Genomic DNA, 25,734 nt, shown 5'->3' on the forward strand with positions numbered 1-25,734 from the left:
AAGATGATTTTTTAAGGTTTGGATTCTGTAAAGTACTTGCGAGTGCCCTTTTTACAGTCTTAGCGTGGTCGTAATTATAGCTCAGGATAAGTTTCGCATATCTAGGTTATACAGCCAGCAAGGATATCTTGCACATAGGATTTAAGAAATGTCAAGATACTGAAGCTGCTTATCTTTCCAAACCTGAAACGTGAAGGTTAGGCGCATACCGTATTCGTTAAAAACACTCAATACACTATCGTGAACCACGGGATAAACACCACCTGTAAAACACGTAAAACATCACATGAAATTTCTCTGAGATGATGCTCTTGTTTTCTGTCAAAAAATACCCCAAAAATGTAACTGATAATAAGTGCCACACACGAGCCAATGCACGCACCAGATTTTGGGCCGAAAGTATTACCGTGCCATGAAAGGAAGGTCAATTCCAAATAAAAGGCGACTAGGGAAAAGCTTCTATCAAAAAAATGCAACCATCTATGAAGCCTTGTTCGCCATTGTCAAAGATTATGCACTCTTTTAATGAGCTTAAGAACCTAGGCATGCGGCAAAGAGTAGTAGAAGCATTCTATAAATGTATTAAGCCACTTTTAATGTTCGTCATTTCACTTTCGAAGTAATTGCGAATTGAATTAACATTTGCAAATGGCAACGAGTCAAATATGTTTGGGCACTCATGCTTTGACTGCGAATGCATCGACACATTCATTGCCAGCATTCCGTTTGTGACACTATGGCGAGGAATGACATTCCGACCTTGTGCGATTTTAGTGACAAAAAACTTGCATCTGCTCTGTTTTACACCAGATGCTGAAAGCTTCAAATTCAGGTTCTGGTTCAGGTTCCTTTACTTGTAGTTTCGCCCTTTTTACCTGACAGCTCTGAACTAGGAAATCATAAGAAAATCTAAATGTAATAAAACTAAGCAAAACAACAAAATACGGCCGGTAATGCCGTTCATACACAAAGTGGCGTAGATTCACAAAGTGCCAGGTAAGGCGTAGATTCACCCCGAACAGAGCGAGCCTCGTTACCAGCCTCCGTTGGCATATCGACAGCCAAGCAATGACGCTTATGCTCCTAGGAACAGTCGCCGTCGTATTTCCGACGTCACCAGTCCCGTTCACCACCAGCTCATCGACCATAGTCGCTATTGCCGCAGGCCCACGGCCCACAGCAGGCGCACCGTCCGCCATCCCCGATGCAACCCCCATGCCCGTCTCCGGAAAACTAAGTGATGCTGCTCCAGGGCGTGACGCTACATTGATGATTTGACCGCAATAACCTCTGATCACTTTGCCGACCGAACAGAACTAGATGGAAGCTTTAGTGGATGGCGTCAGTGTCCTAGCGCTCAGTGACACTGGCGTGCACCTTACGGTTATCAGTGCCCAACTGCGCCGACACCTGAGCACAGTTGTCACACACCCTGCATCACGCACCCTCCGCGTCACCGGTGCAGAAACGTCTACCGTGCTTGGTATGCGCGCCGCTCGCATTGGCATCACGGAACGCTTAACAACTGTTTTATTTGCCGTTTTGTAATAATGCCCTTAGGAAGGTATACTTGGGTTTGATTTTTTTATCGTCCCATTCAGCTTTCTTTGGTTGCGCCGCTAGTCTCATTCTGCTTGAACTGCCCTACGGCTGCTTTAGTCCACCGCTCACACAACAATGGTGAGTCTCTCCCAACGACATCCGCGTCTCAAATCAAGCTACTACGTACGTCACTCTACTGTCTTTCCGATCTGTTCCTGACGGCGTCTATGTACGATTTCACACCACTGGCATACTGCTTGACAGTAATTTAGCCGTTCCCCATACCGTGCACAGTGACAGGCCATCTGACTTCGCTTACTCTCCTTAATTTTAACTGCTCGGCTCAATTTTTTCCCAGAGGCATGTTATTGGGTGACATCAAGCTTTAAACAATTTCGAGATATCGGATCTTGTCGCTTAAATTTCGTCGCCCTCTACAGGAACCTCCGATTCACATACTCTCACAGATGAACACAATATGATTGTACCTAACATTCTTCAGGCACAGACTTCTGACCTCCCCCGTCTCCTGAAAACTTGCCGCGACATTTTCATCTTGACACCCACCCTTTAGCTCAGACATCAGTGGCCAGCCGTCGTATTGCACTGGCGATGTCAATCCGATACGTCATCGGCCGTACCGTGTCTCACATGCTGAAAGACAAGTGATACACCGAGAAGTTTAAAACATGTTGACTAAAGGCATTATCTAGCCATCTTGCAGTCCGTGGTCGTCTCGGGTTCTTGCCAAGAAGGACTGCAGTGGCCGCTATTGTATGTATTAGAGACACCTCCCCAAAATCACGCGCAAATATTCCTTGGACTGTTTGCATGGAGCCAAGTACATTTCATCGATATACGCCCAATCAGGCGGCTGCTAAATCTCCATAGACCACATGTACCGTGAGAAAACTGCATTCGTCACACATGACAGCCTCTACTAATTCAAGGTTATTCCTTTTAGCGTTTGTAATGCCCGTCTACCTTCGAAATATTGATGAACTCCTTGCTTCGCGGCTGTAAATGGTCCACATCTCTGTGTTATCTAGGCCAATTCATAGCCTTTTCACCAACTTTCACATGTCATATTGAGGTCTATCAGCTATTCTTGCTGTTTTCCGACACGCCGGCCTCCAATTGAGATCATCCAAGTGCCTCTTAGCCGCGTCGTTGCCGCGTTGCCGCGTCGGGTTGTCTGAAAAGCTGCTGCCGCGCTACACAGGGCCATACACAATATTGAGTAAGCTTGGCGATGTGAGTTACAAGCTTTCCTTCATTGAACTCGCGTGTCCCCACAGTCGTTCTGCATGTATCTTGGCTGAAATCCTACATTGTCGCAAATTCACATTCATTATAGTTAGCACCGAGACGGCGTCTCTAAAGGCGAGGGTTAGGTTACGGTGCAACCAAGAGTGGAGCTGGTCAGAATAAGTCGATTTGTCGTGTAGAGGTGGAATAGGTCTAGACAACCATTCTATTTTTGCATCGTTGTCTCTCTTGTATATATTCTAAATATATGTTTATATGTGGCTTCTGCAACGTAACAATATGTAATAAAAGATCTAATACTACTCGCAAAAGCAGAGTGCACCGCTCACGCAGAAAAGGACTGCAGTTAGTGTACTCAGCAGCACCGTTTTTACGACGTCGCATAATGTGCTCCTCCTCGTACAGATTTTCCGCGCTCTCTTGAACTTCATCTCACACGGGGTAGGGGCATGCATGCTCGACCCTCTTTTACGGCATCGCTGCAATGCCGTTTCATAGCCTCATGTTCACGTGCACTATGGTTCCAGCGGATTACGTGTGGGGCCGCGCGTGGATGTCTTCTTCTGCACATCTTGCTTGCACACGATAACATCAGGACAACACCAGACGCGACAGGATGACACCACCCATATGCCGAAGGTCGACCAGCTTCTCGTTTTAAATATTCACACGTGCACTTGCTTATCTTTCTTGTATGACCGCTTTTACCGTCTAACAAATTTTATCGCTCAGCGCAGGACGCGCTTGCATGTATCAGAGGCTTCTCTCATGTTATCGATGGTCCCATCTGTTTCCTTTTGTTACCGAAACTTCTGTAATCTGACTACGCACGACGCGAATTATGTCGTACTTTCTGGAAGACCTGCGCGCATCAGCCATTACTCTGGAAACTTACATGACTCAGGTATAACAACCGACGCGTACGACCGGCAATTCAGATTTTCACCGATCACCGACAGAGTTAGGCGCTATCGCCGTTCTTTGAGTTGTATCCTGTTTTTCAGACGAGAAGAAAGGGCGTTAACCAAGGGGCGCGATTTTCATGTCCTATCATAAGAAGCCAACAAATACTGACACAAAGGAGGACATAGGGTAAATTACTTGTGTCTAAGAAATGAAATACAGAAACGATAAATTAACGGAAATTAAAGAGGATGAAAAAACAAATTGCCGCAGCTTGGAACCGAACCCACAACTTTTTTTTTTTTTTTTTTAGGGCAGACGTTCGCCCAATAAAACACTAATTTCATAAGTCCCAGTTTTCCAGCTTTTTCGACCGTCTTCTGGAGGTGCTGGTAAGTTCATTTCCTGACCTGCCCCGGAAAGACTTCATCGAAGCCCGAAATCTGAGGACAACAAAAACGTCGGCAATGACCAGCGAGCTTGTCGAGGCAGCAAGGAGCGCTACCCGAATACCGACCTCTTCCCAGTGGAATCAAGCACAAGTCAATCAAGCCCAAGTCAGCTACCGCGATGGCTTCCCCAGCGTGCCCCATTCTGCTGGAAGTGACTTAAGATTCACCAAAATTCCACAGATTATTGTCAGAAAACGAATAATGATAACGGGAAATCTGTGAACGAATCGCGGCTTTCAATACCTGGGACTCCGAAGACACGCTGTGGCATGTATACTTCCCTTTGAAGACGCTGCCAGACCGTGGTTCGAGAACCGCGAGTCGACGCTGACAACATGGAACCTGTTTTGTAGCTGCTTTCCGAGGACCTTTACGAGCATCATGCACAAGAAAAGGTTCGAAGCTCTGCTATAAGCCCGACTACAACTACCCAATGAAAACATTGCGATTTTCACAGAGATGACTCGCCTGTTCAGACACGCCGAGCCCTACATGCCAGAAGATAAACAAGTTTGCTTCTTGGTGAGGGTTGTCAAGCAAGAGTTCTTCGCCGGATTGATACCCAACCCGCCCAAGACGGGTGCTGAATTTGCTCCCGAGGCTACAACCATTGAGAAGATGCTCAATGTGAGGAATAGGCAATATACCCCCTGAAACTACACTGAGGTACAGGCGCTCGGCAGCGACGGTGTGCGAGAGACTATCAGAGCGGTCATTCGTGAGGAACTGAAGAAGTTTTTTCAAGGTCGCAACCTCAAGTGGCCTCAATGACCGACATCGTAAAAGAAGAAGTTCAGCGTGCAGTTGGCGTTACTGGAGTGCAACCACCATCGCCACAGCCCCAGCTGGAAACGATGTCGCTGTCGCCAGACGCCGCCACTCCGCGTACCCATCGACCAGCGAAACGCCCTTAAAAGGACAGACATTTGGCGCGCCCCCCCACCACCACCCGCTTTTTAAGCACTGCGGGGAAACCGCCTTTGCATATCGCCGATGCCCATACCGCGATTGGAACTGCGAGACTTCACCGTCAACACACTGTGTCTATAGCTTGGGTAGCCCGCTCATGACATCGCCGACTGCCTCGCCGCCACTGGGTAGAGTTCTTGACTGCCATCGCGTTCAGGGTACCGAGGCCGCTACCTCTCGCCGCAACGCCGACCATACATTTACACTGGCCTAGCCCGGGGCCGGACTCCAAGTCCACATCCGAACAACTCAAAGCAGCAATCAATGGAAGTGCGGTTGCTGTTGGTCGAACTGACGAAGATCCTCCGTCGGCGGTGAAGTCACCGGAATGAGTATCTTGGAGACATATCCACTAGACGCCGCAATCCCGGTGAAGCCTGGAAGCAAAAAATACGCCGATAGTTAACTGCAACACAAGACGAAGAACCTTTGACTTCGATGTGTTCTCGGCAGTCACGCAGTGAGTGCCGTAGTTGACACAGGAGCCGACTTTTCCGTTCTGAGTGGACCCCTTGCCACGCAGTTGAAGAAAGTTAGGAGTGCATGGAAAGGTCCTCAAATTCGGATGGCTGGAGGACATCTAATCACGCCAACTCTAATGTGCATGGCAAAAATTACCGTTCATGGCCGTACATCACCTACGAAATTCGTTATCCAACAACACCTTTAACGAGACGTGACTCTAAGCATGGACTTCTTGAACAAACGCGGCGAATCATCTACTTGAAATCGAAGTCGATAACGCTGTCGGAGAATCAAGCAATACGGATGGAGAGCTGTCTCAACCCTGATTCCTGGCTTTTGAAAGCGTGCAGCTGGTGAAGTAGATCATGATGGTAATGCTCTCCGGCTTTTCTTCTTTGAGACAGCTCACATATAATGGCAGTCGATTCATTTATTACTCTATCATTGATCATTTCCCATTGAGCAAACAATGGAAGCTATGGACATTGTGTTATCTCTAGGTATATTTATTTCACTTTGTTTTAAAATACTTTCCTCTCGTAAAAGTTGTGTATTAAGTTTCCACAGTTCTCAGTTCTGAGAAAGCTTGCAAAACTTTTGGGGCCCCATGAGACAGCTACTAAACAGTTGTCTGCAAAACATATTGGCTTCACAGCATAGTTGTGAATGTGAGACCATAGATTCGTCGAAACCTACACACGATCAAGTCGAGCATGAGAGACGCTTTGAAAGTGCGTAAATCGCACCCAGGAAGGTGTGTAGGCTCCCGTGTCTATTAGATTATCTTCCGTTAACTGATGTAAGAATGTAGCAGCTGCATTATGATGCTTAGTTAGGTATGAGTGATCTCTGGAATGACAAACGCAGTTGGTCTCCCAACACTTCGAATTCTTTGTCAGTATCTATGAGTGGTGCAAGAGAGAGGAAGAAAGCCTTCCTGTCCCTCACTTTTTAGGGAGCGTAAACGCAATTCAACCGCCCATTACGGGAACGAAAAGGCAGCTCACGGCATATAACATGGCCTACTTCATCAACACATAGCGACAATCAAGAGTGCTTTAACTGCTTTCTAACAAAAGGCATCTAGCGAACGCACCACATACTTGCCTAATGCATACCTCGTAATCTGTTTGAAAAGTTTGCAGCGCAAGGTTGACATCACTAGCAAACGAAATCTTGGTCTCTTGCTCAGCACTAGCACCAATTTCATACTGCCAGAGCACGTGAAGTAATTGCGGCTGACGCCGTATGGTCCGTAGCCCACGTACGTTGAGTGTCGCTACACATTATCGGCCTTGGCCACAAGTAAATCTGTGGTCTTGTTCCCTTTGAACTTCTTTGTGGCAGTCTCCTGACTACGCTGATGAAATTCGCCGGCACATTATTACCAGGAAAAGAAGTTCGTTGAGCATTAGAAGACACTTTTCGGGAGCCTGTACCGCACTTTGTGTTGCGCCGTCGTTGCATGGTGACGGGCGTCTACTTGCATGACTGCTGTCCATCGCCTCTTCTCCTTCCTTGTCATGAGGGGGCTTTTCTTTAAGGTTTGCGAGGCCACGTGGGCAAAGCGAGTTATCCTCGCCTATACCTTCGCTATGGTTACTTGAGCTGCTGTGGCTACTCGGCATTGGCTTTGTGGACTCTGGTTCTTCGTTCCTGATGCCACCTGTAGTCTCCCCGGTGGCATCTACTACCTCTGTAAAATCCATGAGATGGTCCAGTTGGGCCTCGTCTACCCTATATTTGTCAGAGCGAAGCATATTGGCGTAGGCCGACACGCAAGCGTCCGCCGAGTGACGAAATCGGTGGCACTGCAAGCATCTCGGTTTTCTACATTGTCGACGGACGTGTCCCACATGCTTGCAACGAAGGCACAGCGCAGGCCTGCCGGGAATAAGTACCAGGCATTGGTGTCCCTAAATGTACATAATTTGCGGTATTCACCTTACGGTGACATTGTCATTGAACGCCAAGTAAACTTACCGGTTCGTTGTCACCCACTCTTTCATATCAGCACACCTCCATAGTTCTCTCTCCACCGACTTCACCTCACCATAGGCCTGAAACGCCTCTTCAGCGCGTTGAGGTACAAGGGAAGGGGGAAACCATAGGAATTTGAGTTTGATCTTTTAATCTCCGGATCTATCACCACGCACATCAGCACTTTGACACGCAGCTCACCACATGTGATGAGAGTCTCTTTCGCCGCACCACTAGCCCAAGTAACCATCCCCACCTGGCTCATTTGATACTGTGCGACACCTATAGTATCTGCAGTATTCACTGCTTCAAGCAGAGCGTCTCGGAAGTCAGAGCACGGTATGGCCTGCCGCTCATGAACGCATGAAGAAAAATGCAATTCAAAACATCGTTACTGGCAGGTAGACGCGGGAGGACACCTTTGTACATTGCATCTTCATTCAGAAACGGGGTCGACGATCCTCAGTCTGGGGCGGGCTGATACGCTGTTTCCAACAGAGAGCATTTTGGAGCACAGCCGTTCCGCACGGCTTCTTCTCTTGAAAGGGGCGCACGCTCTTAAACGGGGTTTTATATGAAGAAGTTGGGACGCGGTACATGCACGTGCCTTCGATGCTGCGTCCACTTGCTCTTCGATAGGGTCCCGCAAAGAACCGCCTCCCATGATTTACTATACGAACGTAGCATGTTTACGCTCTCACAATCCACTCTTAAAGGGAACTTTACACGTTTTCAATTCTTATGCTAGCTGTAATACATTTTCCCACGTTAATACTCATGTCTACTCACGTTCACTCGCTCACCTTCGTACTCACATCTACTAACACTCACGGGCAATTACTGATATATATAGCATCATTCACACCCTTATTCAGGATCACCTGAACTCACAAGCACTCACATTCACACAAACCCGCGCTCAGTACCTCACGTTCACGCACACCCAGAGTCACCCATGTTCACATCCATACTCACGTTCACACTCACCTCCATTCACTCAGAAGCACCACGTTCACACTCGCCTGCACTCCCACTCACAGGCACTCACTCACATTCACACTCACCTCCACTCACTCGCAAGTGCTTACGACGTTCACACTCACTTCTACTCCAAAAAGCACTCAATTTCCTTCACACTCACCTCCACTCACATTAATTCACGTCCACACTCACCCGCACTCAGTAACTCAAATTCACGCTCACCTACACTCAGCCACGTTCTCGCTCACCTGCACCCACACTCACGTTCACATTCACCTCCACTAACTCAGAAACACCACGTTCACACTCACTCACGTACACACTCACCTGCACTCGCACTCACAGGCACCCACTCACGTTCACACTCCCCTTTACTCACTCACAAGCACTCACCACCGTTCACACTCACTGGCACTCACTCACATCGCACTCACACATTTGAAATGAGTGCGAGTGAGTGTGAGTGAGTGCAGTCATGAGTGTTTGCGCAGACCTATGTGTCTTAGAGCCCAGCTCAGTGCGTGTCGCTCGTGTCTTTGCGAGATGCATTTGTTAAAAAGGCTAAATCAATCCACTTTTCTGCTGCCACCTGAGTGGATTGGAGCGTTAGAGGCGCTCTGCTTAAAATATCTCTTCTTTCAAGACTCATATCGCCTCCTCTATATGGAGACAGGGACAGCGGAACCAACGTTCTCCAGAGTTTTTGCTCCCGGGCCCTTGTGTTCAAGGTCCCTGGGGAGGCCGTATTACTATCGACATAGACATCTTTTCGTATATCGTCTCTTCATGGTTATTATTTGAGGCAAAAGCCCTATATGTCCCCTTACAAGAAAACGCATCGGCGTCGTTCCTGGTGCGACCGAAAGATGGTCGTCAAAACGCGTCATCAAGTGGACGCACGGCGCAGAGAGGAAGCGCAGTGACGCCGCATGTCGTGTGAGCGGGCAGATGTTCCTGTGAGGCTAAAAGGCATCGCGCCTCCGAAGACGAGGTGCTTGGCCGCCGGCGAGCTAATTGGGCTTTGGATTTTATCTTCGCGGCTTCTGCGCTTCGTGCTGTAGACTGTGAGGCGACCCCATCTACATCTACGGCCTCGATAACGACAGAAGCGTCTACATCTATGGCGGCTACCGAAGCAAACGTGGCCGCCCACGCAAGTATGTCACAGCCGAAGAAGCAACACAGAGATGAATGCTGCCAGGCAAAGCGAAGAGGCAGGCAACGACAGCATGCCGTGCTCGTCATAGAAGGTTACAATATGCGGGGCAAAGCGCGCAAGCATAGATTACAAAAAAAAAAAACGAGAGGCCGCAACTTACTGTCGCAAGCTTGAACAAAAATTTAGAAAACGAGAGGCCGACGAAAATGTCGCAATCGTGAACGCGATCAAGAAATCAGCGAGCGTAAGGCCGAGTTGAAACGACAGAAACGGGGAGAGAAAGCCGGAGCTTGAGCTTGGCTCGAAGTACGCATCTTGATGGAACGACTTGTTTGCCCAAGGATTTTGTGCAGAATACGATCTTCAGTGTGTATAGTGTGTGCACGGGACTGTTGTCTGCTAACACTATGACAGAGGTGCCTGAATCAACGCACATAATGCTGCTCAGACGCTTCCCCTCACAGGACTTGCGTTTGCTCCAAACACAGCGTCGAACATTCAAGGTGGTAGGCAACTAAAAAGGTGGTAGGCAACTAAAAAAGTTTTTGTTAAGAAGGAGCTAGGGTTGATATAAATTGTCTTCAGAAGTACCATGGTTTATTTACCTTTCCCAGCTGTTTAGAGCGCAAAATATTTTTATTTATTTTGTGGCGGGTAATTTTTGTCAAAAAATGGGTTAAAAGGGGTAGTCACACCAGCTGAAAAAACTTACTAATGAAAGACTTACTTGAGTAAAACTTTGCCATTTGCTTAGCGAAATGTTGGGTCTATGCAGTCAACCAGAATATATGTTACACAATAAATATTATTGAAGTAACGCTAAAAAATTTTTACATTGAACAAATATGTCAAGTTTTACCAATACCAATTAGCAAAATGAGCTGTGAATTCAAAACTATTTACTCATTTTTTCATTCTGGTTCACATCACTGGTATATATGTTCAAAATGAGCATATAAAATTTCAGGTCCAAATACACACCCACAAAAAGGTTATGAAAGCTTCCGTCACATTAGATATAGAAAAAAGTTGTTTATAGAAAAACGGAAAAAAACTTTTGAGATTTAGCGAAACATGTGCAAAACACTACATAGAGACCTAAAATGCACCAGATTCATAGCTGGGTTCCTCGCTAGATGCATTATAGTCTCATTTAGCCCGAATAGCTGCTCATCGTTTCTTTCGGGCCTGTTTTGTCCCGTCAGTTGGCTTGCGCTCAGCATTCTGGATGCAAGCTGTTGTCGTGTAGTGCCCTGGCTCGATGCCACCCTTCCTGAGGACTTCCAGGGTGCCAACACTACCAATATGAAAGTGTGCCACAGCATCACTCAAGGCAAACCATAGCGTAGGCAAGGTTGCGTAGACCTTCTCGGGAGCCCGCTGCCATATGGGAACGCTCAAGCACTCAAAGACTGGGTTCCTCAGAAGTTCATCCGAACAAAAATCATTCTACACTGTTTTCAATTTGTTAAGCACGCTGCATGGCATCCCTCCTTTGTGCACATACTTCCCTTCACCGACTGCTTCTACTCTTCTGTTCCCACATCATCTTTGTGGTCCAAGTGGGTACAGGCCGTGTCTCGGGTGCTTGTCTGTAGAGCTGCAGTGAAACAGAGTGGCTAGGTTACCTTGTTTCATTGCAGAAAGGTTCCCCACATTAGCTCATATGGTGATGCCGTAACAGTTTTGCAGGCGGTCGATGAGGGCATCTGTGAGCTGCCCTTTACCTCGATGTCCACGCACTGTCTTCTTGAGCTTTCTCTGGCAGCAGCCAACGCGCTTTTGAACGTGCCCGATGCATTCAAGTTTCTGGACACTGTTTTTTCGATGCATGTCTTTCACTGTCGCATAACTCTTAGTATCCCGCTCATCGTAGTATTGCAGGTACCTGAAGCTTCTAGTTGTTTCCGACCTTTCGAATATTCGGTACAGACCAACCATCTCCATAGTGGCGGCACTTCCTTCATGATTTCCTTGACAGGAAGTGTGAATTGCATTCCACTCCTGGTACTCAGCACTTTATTTGTTGAACTAGCTTTTTGTTTTGAAAGACTTGCATGAGCTAGAAAGGCCCTCAACATCAATAACCTTTCCTGTGTTAACAGAAATCACTGATACACAGGCGTTGAAAGATGAATGTGTAGGTTTTTGCCATGTTCAATCACATGAAACGCCATACGCGGCACTCCCCACAACACTATGAAGTTCCGCAGAAGCATAGGTAATCAATTTGGGCGCCACTTTGGTAGCCGCAGCAGAAAGCCGAGACGATATATTTTCGTAGGCGGAGTGACGGGGAGGGGCAGGCATGCTCACCACTTTAGAAAATGTTTCCGCACCTGCGCGCACTTTTCCTAGCTGGCGCTTCGCGCAAACGAGACGAGTATCGTTCACATTGCCATACGCCAGTCTTCTCCATGTATCGAATACAAGCTCGAACCCAGAATCGGTGCACACGACTGTGCAAGTAGAGCATGTCCCTCTGTTCGAGCGTTCCTCGAGGTTCAGCGATGTCTTCCAGCATTCACTACATGCCCGCGATGAAAACACATCACAAAAGATTGAAATGTTTACTACTCTGCTTCCTTGGAGCGTAAAATCCTCTAGTGGAGCATCGTAGGCTTTTGCAATGTCCCCAAGCTTCTTGGCAGTCGCCGATGCACCAGGGTCTACTGTGTTCAAAGAGAGCCTCTTGGGCGTGTGTTGATTCCGAGCTAACTAGCGCTTCCTTGATTTGTGAGCCCTGAATTTCATTTGCTGGTTGGAATCTGGTCTAGGTGGCGTAAACACCCTGCTATACTTGCATTAGCACTTGGGAAATTCGCAAAACGAAGCCCGACGTAGGCACCAAGGCAAACAAAACAACAGATATTCTACGAACAATTCGACAAGTGTCGTTAGCCTCCCTTGTGTCCGGTTCTACAGTTAAAGATAATTACAAACGCAAAACTACGTTTTACGACATCAATTAAGCTTTCAATCATAACAAGATTTAGAAAGTGTTTTGAATAATAATATTGTAGAAAAAAAAACTTATTTTTGAAGCCATGCAATGTGGTTTCTATTTTGGTTTCGGTTTGGCAATAGGAGGGCGTGGTATGGAAAACGCACTGAAACTTCGGCACTAATAACAGAAGAATAGTTTTTGTTGCTACATATTCTTGAATGTTTCAGAATACAGAAACCCCCAAAAACAAGAAACCGATCTAGCGCACAAAAATTGGCCTTTTTATGTCGCCTACCACCACAACTCGCGCGATGGAGCCATCACAAAAAAATGTGGTCCGTGTCGCTGACCAGCGGATTCGTCATAGCGTTCATCTATCTGGCTCTCGACATGTCTGAATATGAAGCAAAATCGCTTGTGATGTGCAACATACCGCAAGAAATCCGCTCTAAATCACTCGTCCTATTCGAAGAATTCTATCACAGCGGAAGGACCAACGATAACACTCTCCGCAGATTCTGCCACAATCTAGGAGTACTACTCGTAACCCCACGTACAGCGATGGCGATTTACAAGAGCTCACATTGACCTCGCGTTTACAACCAGAACGCTTTCAGAGACGTCAAGTACTTATCAACGTAGATCATTGACCAGAAGTCGATGCTAGTATAAATCGACCCCATTGCACCACCACCGACACCACCTCCGCCACTACAACCCAAGGACTAGATTCCGGTCATATACTGGTCTCATGACGAAGACATTGTCGCCAGAGAAGACGAAATCATCACAACCGACCTACCGCTAGACATCGAGGATATCAAAGCATGAACTTAACTCTCTTTGAACAACAACTACGTCTACGTCTGGCTGATCACCACTTGCCACCATTGTTACCCTCATCACTCTCGCAGCCCGAGTATCCGAAATGTTGGAGTCTGGTGGTCAACGAATATTCGTATACACACGCCGAATACAATATCGGCAGAAGCACCTTTATTACGAGTAAAAACGTTACTTGAAAAGAGTTCACCCCTATGACTGTAATGCTTTCGCATTCCTACGCGTAAGCAGTCTTAATTGTCTGCCACTTTTGATGTTTTCATAGCGTAACCTATGCGCCATTACCTTACATCTTGGTATTAGGCGTTTATCACCCTCTACAGTGAAGGTTTCCTGAGGCTCTTATACAGTCGAGCTACATGTACCATTACCATTTCATTTCTGCACTGATATACAATGAACATTTCTTGACGCACTTTGAAGAGATCTGACCGTTGTGCCCATAAACACTGCACATATTCATCACCTTGATGATCTGATGCGCCTCATCACTATTCTCTTCGTATTCGCCATTTGCCATGTTGAACACAAACCAACTTGCCGAGTCTACAACGCTCGTTCGCCCGGAAATTCTTGTCAGATGGTGCACTTGCACTCCAAACTTGATTAACCATTCTCGCGAAAGGGTGAAAGAATGGTTATAAGTCACTTACCAGCGACAAAAAGAAAGCCAGAGGAAGTAGTGGATTAGGAATTGAGGCGGTGGCAAGCAGTAATTAATATGAAATATTTTAAATAAGAACGGGAATATTTCTTTAAGGAAGCAAGATCACATTTATACTAGTGTTCATTTATATGTGGCATGCAATGAGACTCTCTTTTATGTTATCCATCGAACGATAAGCTTCTCTCTTGTTCGGAACGCTGGGCTGGTATTTTTCGCCTAGTATTATTTATATCTCTTAGTGGCGGTGTCTTGCTCTGTGTCGTGCAGACTACGCATGTGTCGCACGTATCGGCCTGAACTGACTGACAGCACGAAGATTACGGCAACACGTGCCTGTGAATGCCGACGACTATATATACCCTCGGTGTTTTCCTGAATAAACGTTCTTTCATTCTTGGATTCCGTCTAAACGATACCTGGTGTCAGAAGTGGCATCGCTGGATGAACGTAACCGTTCAGAACAATGGAGCTAGCGAAGCCACCGGAGCATCTGCAACTTTCCGGATCATCCGACAGCATCGCGAAGAATTGGAACGTGTTCATTCAGAAGTTCGAACTGTTCCTACAAGCGACAGCATCTACGAAAGAACCAAGGTCAGAAGCTGTCAAGGCTGCGCTGTTGCTGAGTGTTGCTGGCGACGATGCACTTGAGGTTTTTAACAACTTCACCTTTCTGGAGGCGGAACGCAAGGATGATTACATGACGGTCGTGCGGAAGTTTAAAGAGCACTGTGAGGAACAGGAAAACGAAGTCTATGAAATGTACATTTTCCGGTCAGGAACCCAGGACGAAGCGGAGCCCTTTGAACACTTCCTGCGCAACTTGCGAAAGCTGTCCCGAAGCTGCAACTTCGCTGAATTAACCGAGCCAATGATCCACGACCAGGTTGTATTCGGTGTACATAACCCCAATTTGCGGCAGAAGCTCATTAAAGTACAAGACCTGTCGCTAGCCAAGACAGAACAAATCTGCAAGGCTGCTGAACTGTCCAACCAGCAGAACGAGGCATGGACTCAGGCGGAAAAGCAGGTCGCGTCGATAAAGAAGCGTCCGTTTAAATGCATGAAATGCAACCGCTCGCACGAACGTAGTAGGTGTCCGACGTTCGGGAAGACTTGTTTTGTATGTGGTGGCACCAATCATTTTGCAGCGTGTTGCAAGAAAGGGTCTACAGTAGGCGAAGTGGCCAACGTGCAGGATACTTTCGACATCCTTGATGTAAAAACATACAGTGTGAGAAACTCGAAGGACTGGATCGTAAACGCTAAAGTGGCCGGCCAGGATGCCTTCTTGAAAGTAAACACAGGCTCCCAAGCTAACTTGCTGCCTTACTCGGTCTATCAGAAGTGCAAAGGGATGCAAAGTTTAAAGCCGAGCAGTTCCATTCTGTGGTCGTATAGCGCGGACGCCATCAGACACTTCGGTGTCGCGTCGTTACCAGTCACCATAAAAGATCAGGCTGGGAGCTTCGACTTCTTCATAGACAAAAAAGGCAACCAGGCAATACTCGGATGATCTGTAAGTGAGGCGCTTGGACTGGTCGCGAGGTCGGTGGATGCAGTCAACGCTGGCGCTGTGGACGAAATACTGCAGGAATTTCCTCAACTCTTTCAAGGAATAGGCTGTGTTGCCGGACAGTATGAGATAGTATTACGCACTGGTTCGATTTCTGTAGTCCAGCCAGCGCGGCGCGTACCCTTGTCATTACAAGAACCACTGCGGGAGGAGCTGGACCGCATGGAACGGGCCCCATCATCACGGAAGTGACAGAACCAACGGACTGGGTGAGCCCGCTTGTCATTGTACGTAAAAAGGACGGCACGCTATGCGTATGCATTCATCCTAGGCATATCAATGAATGCCTGAAATGTGAGCACCATCAGATGTCTGAACGTAAAGACATTGAGGCTGAGCTCGCCGGCGCCCAATATTTTTCCCGCCTCGATGCGAATTCAAGTTTCCACTAAATTTCTTTGCATGACGCCACATCAAAAATATGCACATTCAGCAAGCCACTCGGTCGCTACCGCTTTCTGAGGCTGCCCTTCGGTATGGCCTTGGCTCCTGAAGTCTTTCAAAAAACTTTGAGCGAAATTTTTGACAGGGCTCCGGGGGTGCGTGTATACGTAGATGACGTTCTTGTCTGGGGCGTCACTAAAGAAGAACATGACACATGCCTTCAAAATGTATTTCAACTGGCAAAGAACGCTGGCTTAACTTTTAACGCAAGCAAGTGCAAGTTCAGGCCCACTGAAGTTAACTTTTTGGGTGATGTCATCAGCCAAGATGGAATAAGGCCAAATGCCAGCGGGAGCATGTCCCTTTAAGAAATGTCGCAACCAACGGACAAAGCTGCAGTGCACAGAATGTTAGGTGTTGCCAATTACATTACGTCTTCATAGAAGCTTTCGACTTCCTGGTCATCTTGACTGGATTTAGGGGAGTAGACCTGTACGACCTTCAATTTGTACCTTTTATTAAGCTTTACAACAACACCTCCCACCCTCTCGTTATTGCTATAGAAGTCCTGTATGTTACGAGCTATATCCTCATTAATCAGGAATCCAACTCCTAGTTTTTGTCTCTCCGCTAAGCCCCGGTAGCACAGGACGTGCCAGGATTTTAGCGCTGTATATGCTTATTTTGTCCTTATAACTTCACTGAGCCCTATTATTTCCAATTTACTGTCCCATAATTCCTCCAATAGCACTGCTAGACTCGCCTCACTAGATAACGTTCTAGCATCAAACGTTGCGAGGTTCAGATTCCAATGGCGGCCTGTCCAGTACCCGGGATTATTAGCACCGTTGCATCGTCGCAGGTCTGACCGCCACCGTGGGCAGTTGCTTCGCAGCTGCTTGGGCCTGAGGGCCGGGGTTTGATTCATATAGGAGGTTGTGGCCATGTACTGGACCAGAATGGTCACTCCTCCTCTGGTGAGGGAGGGCGTTACCGGCTCTTGTCACCGGGATCAGGCCGCACTCCAGGCCTGTTTATGCAATTTTATCAACACGCTGATTTCCTTTTTTTATCCGGTGGAAAATTGCGCGGCACCGGGATTCGAACCACGGTGCTCTTGCACGCGAGGCGGATGCTCTACCTCTATGCTTCCGCTGTAACCCTAATAAATTACTTACCTTACTTAGCTTACTTACTACTAACCTTACTTTATTTACGTTGTCGTCGTCACGCTTTATTCGTCCCACATTCGTCATGCATTAGTTGTCATACCATCGTGAGGCCATCGCTGTCGTTTTATTGTTACCACTCCAGCCTCATCCTACTCTTCTTATACCGTTGCCGTGACGCAATCGTCGTCACAGAGTCGTCGCTACATGGCCTTTGTTCTTCCATCAACCTCATTGCTTCTTTGCCATTCTTTGGCAAGTATTTTGTCATTCAATTTGCAATTCAGCCATAGTTGTCAACATAGCTCCGTCTTTTCGTACTCGTGAAACAGTCGCTGCTATGCATGAGTTGTCATGTTATCATCGTCACGCCATTGTCGCCACAAAGTCGTTTTGCATTAGATGTCATATTTTTGGCGTGAGGCCGCCGTAGTTCCATTGTCATCACTCCAGCTGATCCCTTTAACTTTCTCCATGACGTCGTCATCACAACACCGTAGTAAAACGATGTACATGATACAGTCGTTGTCACGCCATCGCCATCATCCTATCGCATTCACACGGCTGTGACGCCATCGTTATGAGTACCTCCTCGTCATTGCCTTTTCCTCGTGCAATTGTCGGCATACTTTTGTTTGTCATGCCGTCGTAGAGTTGCCTTTATGATAAGTCCATCATCGCCATTTTAACTTAGACGTCCGATTTTCTCCAAGCACTCGTCCTCATACCATTGTCGTTAGAAACTCGTTTGATTTCATTTCATTTTATTTCTTTAAAGACCCCTTAGTAGGGGTAATACATAACGGGTGGGCATACAACATACACAAACAAGTGTTATAGTGCATTGAATTCTGTAAATAAAAAGTTGTTACATCTTCAACAAATTTTGAAGAGCAGGTGATGGCAGAGATTTGATGAGGAAGGTCATTGCAGTCTTTAGCCACTCGGAAGAAAAATGAGGCCGAAAATGCATTTGTGCGTCAATGTGGTTGTGCTACCTGCTGGGGATGGCCAATGCGTCGTTTGCGGGAACAATGTATGGTGGTCAATTGAGCATCGAATAGTAGAACCTGTGGAAGAGGGAAAGGCTGGCGATGCGGTGACGAAGGGATAGAAGCGATAAGGAAGATTTTTTTTAAGGATGATATGCTGCTGTTGTAAGAGTATGTTGAATAAATATACCTGGTGGCGCGATTTTGAACTGCCTTGAGGGCATTGGCGAGATATGCTTGATGCGGATCCCAGATGGCAGATGCGTATTCGAGTTTCGCTCTTACCAATGATCTATAGGCTAACAATTTTACATGCAATGGACCGAGCCGATGGTGACGTCTTAGACATGCGAATGTCTTGTTAGCCGATGAAACAACATTAGTAACATGCGCATTGCAGGGTAGATCATTGGTCAAGGTGATACCTAGGTATTTGTAGGATTCCACTGATTCCACGGTGACGTCACCAATCCGATAAGATAAGCGAAGAGGGTGATGACGACGGGTAAACGAGAAAAGTTTGCATTTATTAGAGTTGAGTGTCATCAGCCAAACATCACAACATTCTTGTACCTGGTTAAGGTCCGACTGAAGAGTTATTTGGTCATCGATGGTATTGACTGTGTGGTAAATAACGCAGTCATGGGCAAACATACGGATATGGCAGGACATATGCCATGGTAACTCGGTAGTGTAAATTAAGAAAAGAAGGGGGCCAAGGACGGACCCCTGTGGTACGCCTGATGTGAAGAGTGTAATCTTTGAAGCGTGGTTATTAAATGAGACATACTGTGAGCAGTTAGTTAAAAATGGCTCAAGCCATTTTAGGATATCAGGATGCAACTGCAAACGAGATAGTTTTAGTAATAGGCGTTGATGAGCGATTTTGTCAAACGTTTTCACGTAATCCAAAAATATGGCGTCTGTTTGTGTGTTCCGATCAAGATTAGCATGAACATCCTGAAGAAATAGTGCAAGCTGGGTCTCGCAAGAACGGCCCCTGCGGAACCCGTGCTGTGAAGGATAAAAGAAGTTGTTGGCATCTAGCAAGTTCATAATATGAGCGTAGATTACATGCTCCATGGGTGCGATTTCGTAGAAATGACTTTTTTCATGCCAATGCCTTGTCACGTGACGTCACCGATTTTAGAAGTTGTGTATACGTAGGCACGACGTTTTCTTGGATCGTCCAATCAGAAGCTCCCTTCATTGGCCGGATGTTTCTTTCGTATTCTCTTCTCTTTTTCCGGGACTGTATAGTAAATTTGTTTTGTAAAACGGCACTTAATAAAAGCGGACTTCCATGCTGCGTAAAGCAAATTCATTTTGTTACATTAGAACGCAAAAGCTGCCGCAGTCCAAAGAAATGCAAACGCAAGTGCTCTATTTTTGAAGTCGTAGCCACATAGTAGTCGGATGTGCATCCAATCCACGCCGTTGAGCGCCCGCAAAATGGCAGCCTTTGTTTACCTGTGAACAGCTGACAGCCCCTAGCGTGTCTGTCTGAACAGCTGACAGCCCCTTGCGTGCCCGTAATTGCGGCCCCGCCCCCGTCAGACACTGATTGAGGTGAGTAACTATTGCTCGTGTAGTGCTTGCATTGTCGTGTGGTTTTCGCTGCATGTCTGACGTGTGATAATTTCTTCTTTAGGAAGGGCCAAGAAGAATTATCCGTAGCCCCCGAGGTGAAACTTTCCAACATAGTGGATCGAGAACTGTCAAGGCATTTTCCATAGGGCACCGCCATGACATAACGATAGCTTCGTCAAAGTTATCGCTGCATCGGTAATACTTCCTGCACTGATACGCTCCGAGAAAGAAGCTGCTACAACATTAAATGTGAGTAGTGACTTCACCTTTTTTTAAATTAGTGGTATAAAAAGGCAGAAATAAGTCGTAGTGAGCACTTTATGCAGGCGCTTAGCTTGGGCAGAATGTTTGCCTCTAAATTTCTTACTGTGCTGCGGGCCGGCTGAAATTCTCAAGTTGACAAAGAGAAAATGGCAGCAAAAGGGCCGCGGGTGTCGAAAGAGCAGGCGGCTATTCTCGTGCAGTTCATCGAGCAGCACCCATACCTGGCGAGAGCTTCTACAGAGTTCTCGCCACGTATGACTGCTGCTAGAAAAAACGAACTGTGGGAGGAGGTGGCGGCGGTGCTTAACGCACAGGGGCCAGCCGTAAAGGCCACCAGCCGTTGGCGCAACCACTGGGCCAAGATGGCCAATAAAGCGAAAAAAGAAGCGGCCAGGGCCGCGAGCGAGAAGAGGTGAGCTTCTAATGATGCTGACAGTAACGTAGTTTCACGTTGTCGTTGTTGCCGTGTTTGCAGGGCTACTGGAGGTGGCAAAGTTGGTGGCGTGGACGGCCGCGTCCTCGACGTCCTTATGAGGACAGGAGGGGTCCTTGTTTCCCCCCCCCTGAGTACTTCCCCGATAGCGAGGTGCGTACATTGGATTTAAAAAAGTGTTGTTTGTGTGACGTGCTGTGACCTCACAAATTTTCAGCATTACATTGTAACACAATATTGCAAAATTTTTAAGCCCTTTTTTTGTGCAAGTGACAATATAGGTTATGTACTCTGAGCAGCAACTTGTGTACATGATGCGCATTGCACACACTGCTCGTAATGTCTGAACACTACTCTGATTGCAGGACGAGGCAAGTTCAGAGGAAGCTGCAGGGCCCAGTGGTTCCCGCAGACATCCACCAGCGACAACTGCTTTCGTGGTGTCGGGCCCTGCAGCTGTTGCTGGGCCAAGTGGCCTTACACGTAAGGCAGTGACCTAGCTTTTGTAGTAGCATTGTTGTTTGCAGTTGCTGTATGATCTTGCTATGAAGTAAAGTACGTCACTGTGCTGTTATTACCTTTGTGTCCAACATCCAGCTCTTATTCATGGAGGAGAAATGCAAGAATACAAATGACATGATGTTGTAATAGAGATTCCTTGTGCTTCTTAAGGGTTACTGCTACCAGCAACTTTCTGTGGCATCTTTTGCTCTAACTACCTGTTTTGTGTATCATTATTGTAGCTATGCAGCTATAATGACATTTCAAAGTGATTGGTTAGGAAAATCAATCTGTGTAGGTCGGATAACAGTGAATGAGCAGTCTTTGCTTTTGCCTTGCATGAAGAGCTACCGGCTACGCCCTAGGTGCTGCGGCCTACCACCCAGGTGCCTCAGCCAACCCCGCAGGTGCCGCAGCCTACCCCGCAGGTGCCGCAGCCTACCCCCCAGGTGCCGCAGCCTACCCCTCGAGAGCCACGGGCACCCCGTAGACAGCCCAGGCAGCAGGAACTTGATGGTGCTGTGATGACGGCTACTGCCGCATACGTTCGCCAGAGCCAGTTGGAGGAAGCCAGAGTTCAAGAGGACACCCGCTTCCGCCAACAACTGCTGGAGCAAAACCGGCAGGTATGTGTAAGGCCACAGATGTATATTTTTCTGTGTATGAAATTGATGAGCATATGACCTCTCTAAAAATTATAATAATCAGTGAACAAGCATAACGTATACGTGTAGTCCTGTGGTGATATCTTGCACACATTCGCGTGATATAACGTGCAAATATCTACGCAATTATGTGGCAAAAAGAAAAAAAGTGGCGTTGAATTCAAGGAAGCAGGTATAGCAATGTAACACATCTTAATGGAATGCGACGGCACAAGTTTGATGGGCCAGAAAGATATTTCCAGTGTTTGAATATACAATGACAAGACAATAGCCTGCAGATGGGGATGATAGCAACACACGAAGGCCTTGTTACTGAGCTTCTGTAATTAAACTAATTACACATCTTTGCTAACAGCACCACGAGGCCCACCTGCAGAGCCTGCGGCAGCACCACGAGGCCCACATGGAGAGCCTGCGGCACCTCGGGGAGGAGGTGGCGGGAATGCGGGAAGTGCAGTCGCAGCGCCTGGAAGTGCAGCGGCAACGCCTCGAAGTGGCGCGTCGGTCGCACGAGACCAACGAGCGCCTGCTTCAGCTGCTGCTGGCTGCACTGGGGCATGGTGGCAGCCAAGCCCCTCCCCCCTCTCAGGCCCCACATAATTAAAGGATGTAAAGGTAGCATAGGCAAGGAATTTGTAACTTATCTTAAAATTTGCTGAGGTATTAATGATATGAAGGGCAAATATTGCTAGGTTGCAAATAAATAATTGCTGAAGTCACCCTTTATTGCAACCATAAGTAGCATAGCCGTTGCAGCATGAATTTTTTCTTCAAGGTTTACTTCAGCCATAAGAGCGTGCACACCATCAGGCTCACCTGCAAAAGTGCCTGTAGGTCTGGTGTGTGCGGGCATTCCGACTGTGGCACTGCAATTTTGAGGTGCCTAGTTATTGTCATGTCAATTTAAGCACGACGCCACACTGCAAGTGTTCTACAATTTAATCCTTGTCATCGAATGGTGAAATTTTCAGGCCTTACTATGATGTCGAAAGCAACCTGTCAATATACACAGCAAAAAAGAAAAAAGTTATGAAAATTCCTTGCCTATGCTCCTTTTTTTCATTTGTAATGTTTATTTTTTGTTTGTTGCATATTTGTTTGTGTGACTACCTACTGAGCTGGAATGTCTCTTTTCTTGCACATCTGTCTCATTATCAAACATTCTGTTGTCATTCAGTAATCTTTCAGGTTGTGATACATTGTATTTTAGCCCTTGTGGTGCAATTTGTGTGTAATATTTATGCAGCTTGTCTTACTGAATATCATAATATGGCGCTATGGCTCTTTCAGTTTCAGAGCGCCACAACAGCATGTTCCTTTCACATGTAGTGATGTACCTATACATTTCGCTGTGATAAATAGTCGGTTGGCGTGTGATTTAAGCACCTGCTCATTTCTGTTTCTGGTGCAGTTTAAGCCAGTTGTTATTACTGTGTACTTGTGCAGTGTACAACAGTTTTCTTAAACGATGCATGCCGTTACCTGTGATATATTATGATGCAAGAACAATGTGATCCAATATTTATTCCAACGCGTCTGTGATATGTTGCATAATGTCTCTACTACTGAGTACCCATGATTCTCACACTTCTTCAATGTAGACACTGTCACATGTGATGTGTGCATAAACAAGTGTATGTTGAAGGCTGAAATACAGAAAGGTGCAGTTTTCCTCTAGTGCTTTTATTTACACATCGCAACCACATTTATAGTGCTAGCTTGCACTGTACAAATATTACTGTTTAACATTGCTGAGTTCTGCTATATACAAGCGAGGTCACTTTGTTGAAATCTATCAACTGCTCGTGCGTGCACACACTTCGCGGGAGCCACAGCGTTTGACATGTCGGATGACCAGTTGGACGGCATTTTCGTCACTCGAAAGAAACTTTGCCGTTGCTGCGAGACAAAATGGTGGCGGACCTAGAAGCTGCGCGTGCAACAGCACGTTCCATGGAGCGGAAGGTGTGACGTACACCGTACATCTTGGCTTCTGTGAGCTTCTTTGTGCTAGTAGAAAGTGAGGAGACAGGCGCTTATGTCCATCAATGCTTAAGGGGATACGAGTAAGAATCAGGCTACATGCATCTGGATGACGACAGCAGCAACAAGCAAATTGTGGCAGACACTTTGAATATGCACTTATTTTTAGCTTGCTTTCAATCTCCTATGTCACCTCTAACGATACTGTTTTACTTACTGTAAGTGCAGGCTTTGCATAACCCTTCACTACACAACTTCTAGGTACCCACCGTGGTTGCTCAGTGGCTATGGTGTTAGGCTGCTGAGCACGAGGGATCGAATCCCGGCCACGGCGGCCGCATTTCGATGGGGGCGAAATGCGAAAGCACCCGTGTACTTAGATTTAGGTGCACGTCAAAGAACCCCAGGTGGTCGAAATTTCCGGAGCCCTCCACTACGGCGTGCCTCATAATCGGAAAGTGGTTTTGGCACGTAAAACCCCATAATTTAACAACTTTTACATTTCTCAGCAAATCATGAATGCTTTGCATTACGCAGACATCAACTGCAATTTCACAGCATGAAATGCACAATGCAATTACTTAAAACTGTGTGCATGCACCTAGCGATGCTGACGCTGCTGTTGACGTCGCAGCTGCCACCGCACGCTCCTCAAATAACGCATGTGCTGCTCACGGGTTGTGCCAAACATGCCAATGACATTGTCGCGAACAGCCCGCCCTCTCAAGTAGTGCATTCTAGAGCCCGTGTTACGGGGCAGACTGTGTGGCATGGGGTCGCCGTTATTGTCAAGCTCACTACTACTACTGCCGCTGCTGCAGTCGTCATCACTGTCATCGCCTGACTCGTCGCCTTCAGAAAGGCGAAGGTTGTGCAACACAGCACATGCCGCGACAATGTTGGCTGCACGTTCCGGCTCGTAGAGGAGGGTGCGATATCGCTGAAGACAGCGGAGACGGCTCTTTAAGAGCCCAATGCACCTCTCCACTACGGAACGCATGGCGGCATGTGCTGTGTTGTACTGCCCCTCGGCTGTGTGCACTGGAGGATGGCCAGGAACCGGGGTCAGGAGCCACGGCTCCAAGGGGTAGCCACTGTCACCTGCACAAAGATGGAAATAGTACATTGAGTACTCCGCTGACGAGAGGCAAGTTGTCAACTGAGGAAAGCTACAGCATCATTCAACAAAGGTAGACTTCAGGGTTGCAAGTCCCAAGTAAAAGCATGAGTTGAGCATGTCCATACCCGACACAAACTCTTAACCAATTTACAAGTGCACTACTCGGTGCCTGCCACAAACAAGAAATCAACACTTGTTGGTGCTATCAATGACAGTAGTAGCAGTAATGTGTGTTCATTTCTTCTGCTTCTGGCAGTCACTGGGTGCAGAAAGCACTAATACGTGTGGCTTTCGTCAGCTCCTCGCAGACACATAATGTGCTTGTAACTTAACACTTCGAACATTGCCAATGGTGGCAGTCAATGTCTTAATGTTCTTTTTTTACTCCGGAATTACTCATGTTCTTGTGGTTTGGTTAAAAGTTTGGGTTGGAGAGGACACGGCGTTCTGCGCTGCTGAAGCGTGACTGCGCCAAAAAAAATGTTTTTTTCTCACCGAGGAGGTATTCCCAGGCATTCACGATGCGCCCCGCTTGGAACCGCCGGCGCAACCATGTCGTCCGCCAGACAAAAGCGTCGTGGTCCGACCCCGGTCGCATAGGGTCCAAGGCCAAGATTTTCATGTCCGCGTCGCAGATCTGAGGTAAAACGTAAACCAGAGAAAGTGCCCGTTGGCAAGAGCAACGTACCTTTCAAAAAGGATCGCAGAAAACGTGAGTTTTACTTACGAACATGCAGTTGAGGGCGTAGTATCCTTTGCGGCACATGAACACAGCCTTGCGCTCACCCTTGGGTGCGATAATGGCTATGAGGGTGCCGTCTACGCATCCGATGACGCCGGGGATAACGCCGCGCCGAAGGAAACCCTCCTTCACGGCTGC

The 25,734-nt window shown here is 47.1% G+C and overlaps 1 protein-coding gene and 1 pseudogene across 1 annotated transcript; both read right to left on the reverse strand.

The window, feature by feature from the left end:
- Positions 1-10,818: 10,818 nt before the first annotated feature.
- Positions 10,819-12,474, reverse strand: LOC140219560 (uncharacterized; annotated as a pseudogene).
- Positions 12,475-23,333: 10,859 nt separating this feature from the next.
- Positions 23,334-25,518, reverse strand: LOC140219561 (putative nuclease HARBI1). The gene is made up of 3 exons (XM_072289449.1): positions 25,350-25,518; positions 24,410-24,835; positions 23,334-23,341 (listed from the first exon to the last, which is right to left on the reverse strand). Exons 1-3 carry the CDS (start codon positions 25,474-25,476, stop codon positions 23,334-23,336), a joined length of 561 nt encoding a protein of 186 aa, XP_072145550.1. The 5' UTR covers positions 25,477-25,518.
- Between the last annotated feature and the right edge of the window lie 216 nt (positions 25,519-25,734).

Source organism: Dermacentor andersoni, chromosome 7, assembly GCF_023375885.2.
Source record: "Dermacentor andersoni chromosome 7, qqDerAnde1_hic_scaffold, whole genome shotgun sequence".
Lineage (NCBI taxonomy): Eukaryota > Metazoa > Arthropoda > Arachnida > Ixodida > Ixodidae > Dermacentor > Dermacentor andersoni.